The sequence below is a fragment of the Equus asinus genome, chromosome 30 (assembly GCF_041296235.1).
Source record: "Equus asinus isolate D_3611 breed Donkey chromosome 30, EquAss-T2T_v2, whole genome shotgun sequence".
Classification (NCBI taxonomy): domain Eukaryota; kingdom Metazoa; phylum Chordata; class Mammalia; order Perissodactyla; family Equidae; genus Equus; species Equus asinus.
This window is the reverse complement of record NC_091819.1, coordinates 27015136-27027121: the sequence shown is the minus strand read 5'-3', so window position 1 is coordinate 27027121 and position 11986 is coordinate 27015136. Positions and strand designations below refer to the sequence as shown.

Sequence of the window (11986 nt, the reverse complement as noted above, 5' to 3'; positions counted from 1 at the left end):
ACCTGGCGAGCTGTTGGGGGAGGCAGTAGCACCGCCAGGGGTTGGGGGAGCGGCGGGAGCGCGCACACCGGGAGGGTCGGGCAGCGCGGGCGCCCCGGGAGTCAGGGGCGGCGAGGAGGCGGGGCGGGCGGCGGGGCGGCGGGGCGGGGAGGCGGGGCGGGCGGCGGGGAGGCGGGGCGGGGCGGGGAGGCGGGGAGGCGGGGAGGCGGGGAGGCGGGGAGGCGGGGAGGCGGGGAGGCGGGGAGGCGGGGCGGGGCGGGGAGGCGGGGAGGCGGGGCGGGGCGGGGAGGCGGGGAGGCGGGGCGGGGCGGGGGGGCGGGGAGGCGGGGCGGGCGGCGGGGCGGGGGGGCGGGGAGGCGGGGAGGCGGGGCGGCGGCGCGGGCGGGGCGGGCCCGCGCGCACAATGGCCCGAGCGGGCGGCCGAGCCCGCGCCCCACCCAGTGCAGAGCGCGTCGCGGGCCGGGCGGGTGGCTGAGCGCCTGGCCGGGCCATGTACGCGGGGAACCGCAGCGGCGGCCAGGGCTCCTGGGAGGGCGGCGCGGCGGCGGGCGCTGAGGACCCGGGGCCGGCGGGGCCGCTGAGCCCCGCGCCGCTCTTCAGCCCGGGCACCTACGAACGCCTGGCGCTGCTGCTCGGCTGCCTCGGGCTGCTGGGCGTGGGCAACAACCTGCTGGTGCTCGTCCTCTACTCCAAGTTCCCGCGGCTCCGCACGCCCACCCACCTCCTGCTGGTCAACATCAGCCTCAGCGACCTGCTGGTGGCCCTCTTCGGGGTCACCTTTACCTTCGTGTCCTGCCTGCGGAACGGCTGGGTGTGGGACGCCGTGGGCTGCGCGTGGGACGGCTTTAGCAGCAGCCTCTGCGGTGAGTCGGGCCTCCTGCGCTCCTCTGCACACTCCGGGCCCTGCCTCGCCCCCGCCCTGCGCGCCCTCCCGCCTCCCGGCCGCGCTCCCCGGCTCCCGGCTGGACGCGACCCCCAGCTCCCCCCACCCCGGCCGCGCCCCTCTGCTCCCCACCTGGCCGCGCCCCCCTGCTCCCCGCCCGGCCGCGCCCCCTGCTTCCCCCCGGCCGCGCCCCCCTCCCTGCTCCGGCCGCGCCCCCCTCCCTGCTCCGGCCGCGCCCCCCTCCCTGCTCCGGCCGCCTCCCTGCAGCTCCTCACCCCGCCGGCCCTAACGCAGCCGGGCTGCATCCCAGCTCCCCTTTTAGCTCCATCTCATCTCCTGTCTCTGTGTTCACCTCCTCATAGAATTCAACAGGGCACGAAACAACCGTCTTTTACACTTTGTGGGAAGAAACGAGGGACCCTAGAGTCAAGAGATTCAAGAAAAAGTGATTAACTCGCGAAAGTTGGAGAGGGTGATGAGAAGAGATTTAATTCATATACTATTTCTTTCCTAAAATGAAACATAGAAACCTAACAGAGTAGCAATGTGTAATTTTTTTTAAAAAAAATGTTGCTCATTAGCTGTTGTAAACCTTTGCATGCTTCCCGGGAAGTGAGATCTTTTAATTCAGGTCCTCAGAATGCAAATTGGCATGAGCCCCATAAACTATTTTTACTATATTTTCCTCCCTGTAGGTTCCAGCACACCAAAATCTAAGGTGAGGTTGTACATGGCTCAGGGAATCCCAACTCAGATGAACAAATAATTACCTGTGCAGCCAGAAGGTTTCACTAAAGTAGAACTGGATTGTTAATTGAAGAGTTATTGAAACGATACTGCTAATCCTTAGGGGACATTTAAGTCTCGCTGAGCCTTGACATTTTGAAGGATGATCCACCCAGAGTATCATCGAAGTTGTGGTTTTCTCAGCGTGGAGAAGAAATTATCTTTTTGTGTGTGCTCCAGAAATTTCGTTTGTACAAAGATTTGAAACTTAGGAGGGGTCTGTAAGTGTATGTAGTGGGGATATAGATACCTATGTGATTACACTCTTCATATTAGCTTAAAATACCTGGTCAGGCATTTTTTTAGGCAGGGCTAAGCTTTAAAGAGGTGATTCAAGCTCAAGCTTAAAGTGTCGTCATTAACGCTCCCTAAAATGGGTGGGAGGGGTTTGGTACAGGCAGGAAAGTTCTTATTTAGGAGAAGTGCTCTTTCTGTGCTGGGAAATTCTGTTTCTGTCCCGACCTTATGCCCGGGAGTTTGAAAACAAGGGTATATTGAGTTCTTTATTAGTACAAGGTTCACCCTCTTCCTCATGGCTTCCCTCTGCGCCCCCACCCTGCTGTGTCTGTCTGCTGTCGCTTCCATCCTTTTTCCCTCCTTCGTCATCCCTGCTCGGCTCCAGTCCCCGTCAGAGGGGTTTTCTAAGACTGCCGGAAACGTTCACCACACAGTATTTTGCCTGATGACTGCTCTGTTTCTCTGGGCATTTGCTTAGTGCTTTCAACCATGACTTTATCCCTGCCTTTCAATTAGGGGTGGAAACTCTGGGGTAAGCGATTGAGAGACTTGTTTAAGCCCTGGGAGACCAGTCAATTGTGGGCTATGATGGAGCTTAAAAATTCTTAGCAAAGATTAAGAATTTTTTCGCCTGGGGTAAATCCCAAGGATTGTGCTTCCAGGTAGGAGTTAGAGATGAAAAGGAGGGGCTTCCCCCTTTGTTACCCCTGAGCAGGAACGAACCAACCATGGAGTATTGAAGGGGAGGAAATAACAAAATGCCAGAAGTGGCTGCTTGCTCCAGAGGCTTCTGGAGAGGCTGCCCTGTCAGGTGGAAAGACTGCTGGCCTGATGGCACGAGAGTGGGTCCTACTCTCAATTCTCTGGCTAACCCATCTTGTGGACTTTCTCAGTCTCTTAACCTCTCCAGCCATCAGTTTCCCTATCTCTTTTATGGGGTAGTGGAGCTAAATGTTCTTTAATTTTGTCTTGTCCTACTTGCTATGTATTTTGAGGACTTCTTTGATATCTGTAGTTAGAAGGTGCCTGGTTTTAGCACTTAGGCTTGTATCCTCTCCTCTTACTCCCACCTTCAGCTCTGTTCTCTTCTAAGCCAGGAATAAGCACATCCTATGGTTACACTTCTTCATATACTCCCATGGGTTCCATCCTCTGCAACCCTACTGTAAGAAGGCAGAATAAGCCATTCAGACACTTACATATATATATGAGTAGGCCAGGCAGCCGCTTCATCCTGTGCTCAATTCTTGATTTCTCAGGGAATGCTGAAAACAAGGACTCCCTGATATCCTGGAGGCAGAGCCTTTGACTAGATAGAACTATTAAGATTGTCATTTCACTTAAATTGACCAGTCAGTTCAGTGAACTAGTCAATTTACTCTTGAATGGCTTGTTTTACAAATGTCCAAGATAATTGATCATCTTAGCCTAGGTGGGCCTGGTTTATACTGATCTCGATTTTGGTAAGTTTGATGGTTAGGGAAATCAGAGCTCAGAGAACTCGCACCCTTCCTGCGCAATGAGGAATGACAGAACGGCCCCCTAGCAGATGCTGTGTGGAGCACTTTAGCCTAAAGACTTCCAGCTGAGTGTGCCTTTTCCCCCTTAGCTTTTCTATCTCTGGCCACACCCAGTGCCACACCAATGTTCTGCACATGGAATATAGCCAGTGTTAGGCCCAAGGTTAACAGGAGAGCCTTTCTTCACTACTGCCTCCTACCCCTGCAAAAACAAGAATAGACAACATGTTAAGCTTGGCAGAGGGTGTTGAGACAGACTTTTCTCTTGGGAGACAGAGATTCAAGGTCATAGAGCCAGAGTCCGGCAAAATGCAAGCCATGCCATTCACATATTAGAAGTAGGTGTTATTATATTAAGATATTTTAACATATGAACCCGGGAATTTTCCTTTTTAACTTACACCTAAAAATATACATGTGTATATGTATTTTCGTACAAAGATTTGTTATAAATACATTTTCCCTTCAGTAGACCTATTTTTTCATGCACTTAAATATTTTAAAATGACAGTTGTTTTACTGAATTAATCCTTTTGTAATCATCTGACTGGTTAATTCAGTTGAAATAGTCTCATGTTGATACCGTGAGATCCTAAGGGTGGGTGGGACTTGGGAAAGTCAGCTGTCCTAGGATCACCCACAGACTGTATTGGCCACAGAAATATTCCTATTCATGATATTGTGCACATAGTATGTAGTCTGTTTCCATAAACACAGGGGAGCCACACTTTCTTATAGGCTAAGCTCACAGTGCGGTATAATTTCATTCAAATATTAATTTTCTTAAAAGCAAAAGTTAGAGAATTGTATTATGTTCATTCTTCTTTATTTTTGTGGAACGTTATCATGTCCATTCTTCATGACTGAACTGCCTGATTTGGAGGAGTATATCTCTATTGTTCATTTTCAAGAAATCAGACAACAGGTGAGAGAGCACTGAATAACTTGCTTTGGTAGAGGCTTCTGTCCTGCTAACGAGCCAGGCTCCAGTGGATTGTGATTGCTGTTGCATGAAATTACTTTTCTCCTAAATCGTTTACAATTGTATTCTTTCTTGAATTTTCTTCTTTCAGAGGAGAGTTCCAGTCAGAAATGCATGTGTGATGCATTTTGACATTTACTGCTAAGGTGAAATGCAGAAATGAAAACAACACATCCATTTTAGTATTCTTGATGTGATTAGATGTACTTTGTCGTGTTTTTATGCTACTGACCTATAAGAAAAAAATATTAAAAAAGGGTAAGAGTTAAACAGCTAGGACCTGCAACCTTGATACTTCTGGGATGAACTGGAACATCACAAGGAGAGATTTCATTACAGCATATTCACACCTCATCTGAGCCCTCAGCTGAGATTCATACACATTTCCTTCATTGGCAGCTGTCACCAGATGCTCTACCTCCCAGGATGGCGGACAGTCTCCCGACAGAGTTTGATGTGATTGTAATAGGGACAGGTTTGCCTGAATCCATCCTTGCAGCTGCATGTTCAAGAAGTGGTCAGAGGGTTTTGCATCTTGATTCAAGAAGTTACTATGGAGGAAACTGGGCTAGTTTCAGCTTTTCGGCATTGCTGTCCTGGTTGGAGTGTCAGCAAAACAGTGACCCTGGGGAAGAAGGTTCTGCTGCGTGGCAGGACCTGATCCATGAAACAGAAGAAGCCATCACCCTTTGCAGCAAGGACAAAACCATTCAGCACACAGAAGTGTTCTGTTATGCCAGTCAGGATGTGGATGACAATACTGAAGAGACTGATGCCCTACAGAGAACTCCTTCCTGGGTAGCACCCACTCCCCTCACCAACCCTCTGGTTCCAGCATGCTTGTCTGAAGAAACACCCTCTTCGTGCGTTACAAGGCATGAGATGCCTGCCAAAGACACTCCAGAAAACGATGGAGAGATTTCGCCAGAAGTCACGGATGTAGAGGAAACCCTGGCGAAAGAAAATAATCGTGGAGATAAAACTTATACACACACAGTTTCAGATGGAGCTAAAGATGAAAACAAACTTATAGTGGAAGATAGCACTGATCAACCAAAGAGAAATAGGATTACTTACTCTCAAATAGTTAAAGAAGGCAGGAGGTTTAATATTGATTTGGTATCAAAGCTGCTATATTCTCAAGGATTGCTAATTGATCTTTTAATCAAATCAAATGTTAGTCGTTATGCAGAATTTAAAAATGTCACTAGGATTCTTGCATTTCGAGAAGGAAAAGTAGAACAGGTGCCTTGTTCCAGAGCAGATGTCTTTAACAGCAAAGCACTCACCATGGTTGAAAAGAGGATGCTAATGAAATTTCTTACATTTTGTTTAGACTATGAACAACATCCTGAGGAATACCAAGCTTTCATGCAATGCTCTTTTTCAGAGTACTTAAAAACTAAAAAATTAACCCCCAACCTCCAACATTTTGTGCTGCACTCAATTGCAATGACAGAGTCGTCTTGCACTACAATAGATGGCCTTAAAGCAACAAAAAACTTCCTTCAGTGTCTTGGCCGATTCGGCAACACCCCCTTTTTATTCCCCTTGTATGGCCAAGGAGAAGTTCCCCAGTGTTTCTGCAGGATGTGTGCAGTTTTTGGTGGAATCTATTGTCTTTGCCATAAAATACAATGCCTTGTAGTTGACAAAGAATCGGGAAGATGTCAAGCAATCATAGATCACTTTGGCCAAAGAATAAATGCTAAATATTTTATTGTGGAGGACAGTTACCTTTCTGAGGACACGTGCTCAAATGTGCAGTATAAGCAGATCTCCAGGGCAGTGCTCATTACGGATCAGTCTGTACTAAAGACCGATTCAGATCAGCAGATTTCCATTTTGATAGTGCCTCCGGCGGAACCAGGAATGTGTGCTGTTCGGGTCACTGAACTATGTTCTTCAACGATGACATGCATGAAAGACACTTATCTGGTACATTTGACCTGTTCATCCTCTAAAACAGCAAGAGAAGACTTAGAATCAGTGGTGAGGAAATTATTCATTCCATATGCTGAAACAGAAACAGACAGGGAAGGACTTACAAAGCCAAGACTCTTGTGGGCTCTTTATTTTAATATGAGGGATTCCTCAGGAATCAGCAGAAGCTCCTATAATGGCTTACCTTCCAATGTTTATGTCTGCTCTGGGCCTGACTGTGGACTAGGAAATGAGCACGCAGTCAGGCAAGCTCAAACGCTTTTCCAGGAGATCTTTCCAAGTGAAGAATTCTGCCCTCCACCTCCTAATCCAGAAGACATTATCTTTGACGGCGATGACAAGCAGCCAGAGGCTCCTGGAACCACTAATAGAATAATTGCCAAACTAGAATCTTCTGAGGATTGCAAAAACCTAGAAAACCATGAGAACCACCTTCAAAATTAGAAAAAAGCAAACTGGAAAGGTTACTTTGGGCTTTCACCATGGCATCAGAATATGAGTATTAGAAGTGGTTATGTGATGAATGCTATGCAAATATTGTCCTTAATTGTCTTTGAGACATTCAGTCATTGGATGCTTTGTTAACCTATTGGTCACTGATTTATTGGTTTTTGGACTTCTTTCTGTTTCAGAATGGGCTCCATGATTCAGCCTCTTAAACAGGACTAGCTTTATTTTAGGGCTGGGTATATGTGTGAGGGTTCCATGTTAGCAGCTGTGCTTAAAGGAAGGTAATATTGCATCTGCTAATGGTCTTCTGATTTAATTATTGTCTACAGTAACAATAATATCTAAGGAGTATTTTAATTGCTTTTGCAGCTGACACACACACAGAGTAAATTGTGTGGGTCTTTTGTATATAATATAAACGTATAGACATGGTGGGAGCAACAGCAGCTGACTCAAGTGTCAGTACGATAAAGTGCACTTGTCTGGAATTGTTGAAAGATTAGCTTTGCATGATCCTTTATTTGTGAAGGTCTGATGTTCACAGTACATCTTGCAGCTTCATTCTCCTGCTTGACACTTGTAACCCATGAGCAGTGCTGCCACCACAGTCTTCTGCATTCCAGAGTCCGAGAGTTCAGTCAGTAGTTAAAGAGCTCATTCTTGGGAAGCTCATTCCGAAGATCTAGGGGATAAGATTAGTTCTGGTTTAATACTTCAGAAAATTTCTGCAGAGCCCTGCTCTGGCACCTAAAAGAAAAGAACTGAACGTGTAACTCAGGCCAAAAGAAAAATTAAAATTGCCGCCGGAAAAGGGCCTTCAGAATGGCAGTTCTGCAATTCCTAAGGAGGAACTGAGGGAGGCATTTCCCACCCAGGCCTTCTTTCCCCAGGTTTCTCCTGAGGGTGAAGTAGTCCACCTTGTTGGCCAGATCTGCCCCTCCAGTTAGCAACACTCATGCAGCCGATAGGGGGGCCTCAGAGGATTTGCCATGTCCAGGTGACAGCCTTCATGATCACTTGGCCTCTTGGCTGGAATCTAGAGGATAGAAACATTTTTTGTTCCCAGAACCACTAGAAGTTGTAAAGCTGGTTGTACTGCAGTGGTGAAAGCCTGTGGAGCTGCCGGGAGAGGTAAACTTCCTTCCCTTTTGGTGCCGTTTCCACCCCTGAGATGGAGAATGATAATCCTATTGGAAGAGAGCCCTTCAATGGCAGTTTTTGTTCTGGAATAGAGCATTTACTGTGTAAATTACTCATTACAGTTTTTCTCAACAACCCCTCGAGGCAGATATTGTTGAATACATTTTCACAGAGGAAATAAAGAATTGATAATGTGCTCAGAGTCTGGTATGTGGAAGAGCTAAGACTGGAATCCAGACTTGCGTGATTTCAAAATCTTTCCACTAAGAAACTGTTAGAAGAGTGCAGGTTCTGGAGGAGAAGGAGAGGCGCCCGGGGAATCAGTGTAGTGCTGCTGGTGAAGCAAAGTGGACAGACCTTGGTCTCTCAGCGTACTGAATCAGAGAAGTGTGAAGACTGAGATTAACTAAAAAGATAGTTTAGGGCTGTTGATCTCACTGAAGCAGAATTTGGCTAAGTTTTAACAAAATAATGCTTTTTAATAATCTGTCTTTTGATCTGAACATCTCATAAAGGGATACAGATGTTACTAGGCCAGAATATGCTCTGAATGGTCTTTTGTGCTCTTCTGTATGTGAGGAAAATGAAACAAGAAAGATTGAAGTAATTCACAGCTTACCAAAAGTAGAGAAGTCTTGAGTTTGTATTAATATTTATATACATTTTTTGCATTATAGCAAAGTAGTATTATTGGGTGGATCCTAAGATTTAAACCTATCAAAACAACTGAAATGCCTAAAATAGATCTAAAAAATAGTCATTAAAATGGAAAAGAATTTAAGATGAGGGCTGGCCCGGTGGTGTAGTGGTTACGTTCGTATGCTGTGTTTCCACAGCCGGGGGTTCACAGGTTAGGATCCTGGGTGCAGACCCAGCACCGCTTGTCAAGCCATGCTGTGGCGGCATCCCACATAGAAGAGAGGAAGACTGGCATGGATGTTAGTTCAGTGACAATCTTCCTCAAGCAAAAAGAGGAAGATTGGCAACAGATGTTAGCTCAGGGCCAATCTTCCTCACAAAAGAAATAAAAAGAAAAAGAATTTAAGATGATAAATAAAATGGAAGTGAAGGTAATCCAGACCTATTGAAAAAAATTTCAATTTCAGTATCATGAATATTCTTATTCATAAAAACTAGAGAAAAGGAACAATGAGAAATTGCAAAAGATGGTAGAGCCAAACATGATGGAAACAGGAAAAGAGTGTTAGAGCAGTCCAAAATAAGGGTGGTTTTAAAAACTAACAAAATGAATATATTACTTTCTTACTTGAATGCAAAACAACAAATTGGAAATGAGAAAAGTTATAACCAATAAAAAGCATTAAAAAAATTAGGGGATGTTATAGACTAGTATAGTTTTCTGATGAGTTGGAATTGTACCCTCATTGGTGAACTTTTTCAAATGAATAATATCTATGTCAAAGAATAATATCTATTTATTTATCATGAAGGATGACATGCTAATATTCGCATTTTGAGGCAAATAATGGCCTAGATATTAGAAGTCAAGCGTTTTGAAAAGGGTCTCATTCTGATCAGATGCAAAACTCAAAATAGAATATTAGAAAATACACAACATATAATAATAATTATTTCCTATGACTCAGGATTATGAAACTGGTGTTCAGCAGAATAACTATTAAATCAACATCAACAGAACAAAAAAGTAAAAATCCAAAGTATTAACTAAATATGACTTAAAAATCTCAGTAAAATTCATTATGCATCTTTGATTTAATTATCTCTGTAATGATTTTGTTGATTTCTCATAGTGTGATAGTTACTGAAAACATTGTTCCTATTGGAAAAACGTATAAGAAACATTTCTCAAGCAGAAACTGAACAATCTTGGCACCACTTTTATTTATATATAATTGAAGAAGTTTGTCATTGTAATAAAACTTTAATGAGCATTCACAAAATGAGAAAGGTAAGGAAAGAAAGCAGCACAAATATTTTCTATTAACAGGGCTCTATAACCAGCGAAACCCATGGTGTGTAAGCATACTGACTGTGAAAGACTAATTCAGAAAGTTGCAGGATATAAAAATTTTAAAAGTTAATCTCATTTTCAGGTCCCAGCAGTGACAAACTACAATTTAAAAAATATATATTAATATATACGAGCCAAAGTTGTACAACTATATTGAGATAAATTAAGTAAGATGCTGAGGTAGAAGCAGGCTGAAGGAACTACAACCTAGTGTAATGGAAAAGAAGTAAATAAGGAGCCCGAAAACCAAAATTTTATAGTCTTGACTTCATCTAAGGAATTAGATCTACTTTACATATGATAACACAGTTCATTCCAGATGAACTAAAATGTTAAGTATAAAGAGGAAAATAAAAAGACTACGATTCTCATCCCAATAATGGTACAAAGGAAACTTTATGGCAATGAAAAACATTATTGACAAGGTAGATATCAACTAAAATAAAAATGGAAAGTCTGTACTAAATAGGAAGAAGACAAAAGAAGCAGAAGAGATGGCGTAAAAAAAAGCTACTTGCATTACACATGGATAAAATGCTTAATATTTTGTAAAAAGTACATGCAAATTCATAAACCTTTCTGCTCTTTACTAGGCAAATTTATAAAAGGATTGGCTACAAATGAGAAGGTACAAATAAAAGTCAATTCTTAGAATATTCAGATTTCCTAATATGAAAAATGCAAAGTGAACAACTTTGACCTTGTTCATGCTATTATATTAGCAAAAGATTTTTAAATCACGTGTCCTCGTAGTGGCAATGTTATATTAGTAGTTTTGTAAAGAACTGTTTAGACGAATATAATAGGAACTCTCTAACCAATCTATCTTTTGATAGATCTAACTCACTTTGAGTACCATATGCCCAGGGAAGTATTTAAGAGAAAAAAAAGCTACTTGTACAAATATATTTCTAGCAATTCCATTAATTTGAGTTAAAAAAAGCCCAATAATAAGGAAATGGATCAGTAAATTTTGATGTATTGCTATTGCTATCATAGACTTATTTACTCATGAATGTGGATATATGTCAAATCGTATGGAAAAAATGTTTAAATGAGACTCAAAAGTGTTAGAACACATTATTGTATTTACTGATTATATTTGTGTGAAAATTTAGGTCTCTACATTGAAAAGAATCAGAAGAAAACATAATTAATTGGAGTTTCACATTAAGGGGTTCTTTAATTTTTTCTGTAAAATACTGATGTGTGCAATAAAAAAATAAAAGATTAATTGGTAAAATGTTTTACTAAGTTGATGAGAAAATTGTTGATTTCTTGGAAACTTGTAAAATTCTCCTTTAAATGGAAAAATATATATGTTTTTAGATGTTAAAGTCAAAAGATAATCTCCAGAAACACGACAGAAAGTTTTACAGCTCTTGGTGGAAAAGAATTCTTGGTCAAGATGGACTTTGTATCTTATCTCGGTTGCCCAGTATTAAGAAATACGAAGGTGTACTGTGACAATAGTTTTTTTAAGTGGAAACCTCAGAGCCAGAGGTGGAAATCATAGAAGTAGTATTAATGCGTTCCAGGACATCAGCATGAAGACGTTTCATACTAATTAAAGTATGGCCCCTAATCCAAGAACACACTTCATTTGGGAGTCTTGGAGCCTAGGGAAAGGAAGGATGGATTTGGATTCGCACAAGTGGCGATCGAGTTCTTATCCTTGTAACCGACAGCCACATGTATTCCCATGTCAACAGCAGGGGACACAGTCCCTCCAGCTTTCTGTAAGGCGCGAACAAAGAGTCTGAGTGATTCCTGTGAAAGAATCTGACCCTGACGTGAGTGTTAGGACCGCAGATCTGTAGAGCATTTGTAGGAAGGCCGCTTTTCCCCTGACAACTCCCTGTTCTCGTGTGAACCTCAGGACCACCGTGTAAGGTAAGAAAGGACAGGTATTTGTCTCCATTTTACAGATAATACTTGGAGGACTTGAGTGACTTGCCTGGACTCTCGCCTAGTAAGTATTCAGATCTTAACTAAAATTGAAATGTAGCTGTTCTGCTTTGCCTCCATCTTAAGAGAGTTATTTATTGCAC

The 11986-nt window shown here is 43.4% G+C and overlaps 2 protein-coding genes across 4 annotated transcripts in view; both read left to right on the top strand.

Annotated features, from left to right (window-relative positions):
• The first annotated feature begins 357 nt into the window (after positions 1–357).
• OPN3 (opsin 3) overlaps positions 358–11986 on the top strand; it is a 42074-nt gene continuing 30445 nt past the window's right edge. For 2 of the 3 annotated variants that reach the window (XR_011499463.1, XM_070501624.1), the window contains exon 1: positions 358–863. Coding sequence is in view for 2 of the 3 variants with exons in the window: in XM_070501624.1 (XP_070357725.1) it covers positions 491–863 (373 nt within the window). In the remaining variant the exon portion in view is untranslated. Of the gene's footprint in view, positions 864–4499; positions 11179–11986 lie in introns of those variants that run through there. The other variant, XM_044762650.2, reaches the window with a different exon arrangement.
• On the top strand, positions 4835–11178 carry CHML (CHM like Rab escort protein). Its single transcript, XM_014858921.3, has one exon. It carries the CDS (start codon positions 4835–4837, stop codon positions 6794–6796), a length of 1962 nt encoding a protein of 653 aa, XP_014714407.1. The 3' UTR covers positions 6797–11178.

Bases quoted from the DNA above. Each gene is read 5' to 3' on its own strand.
- CHML (XM_014858921.3), top strand. From the start codon at position 4,835: ATGGCGGACAGTCTCCCGACAGAGTTTGATGTGATTGTAATAGGGACA.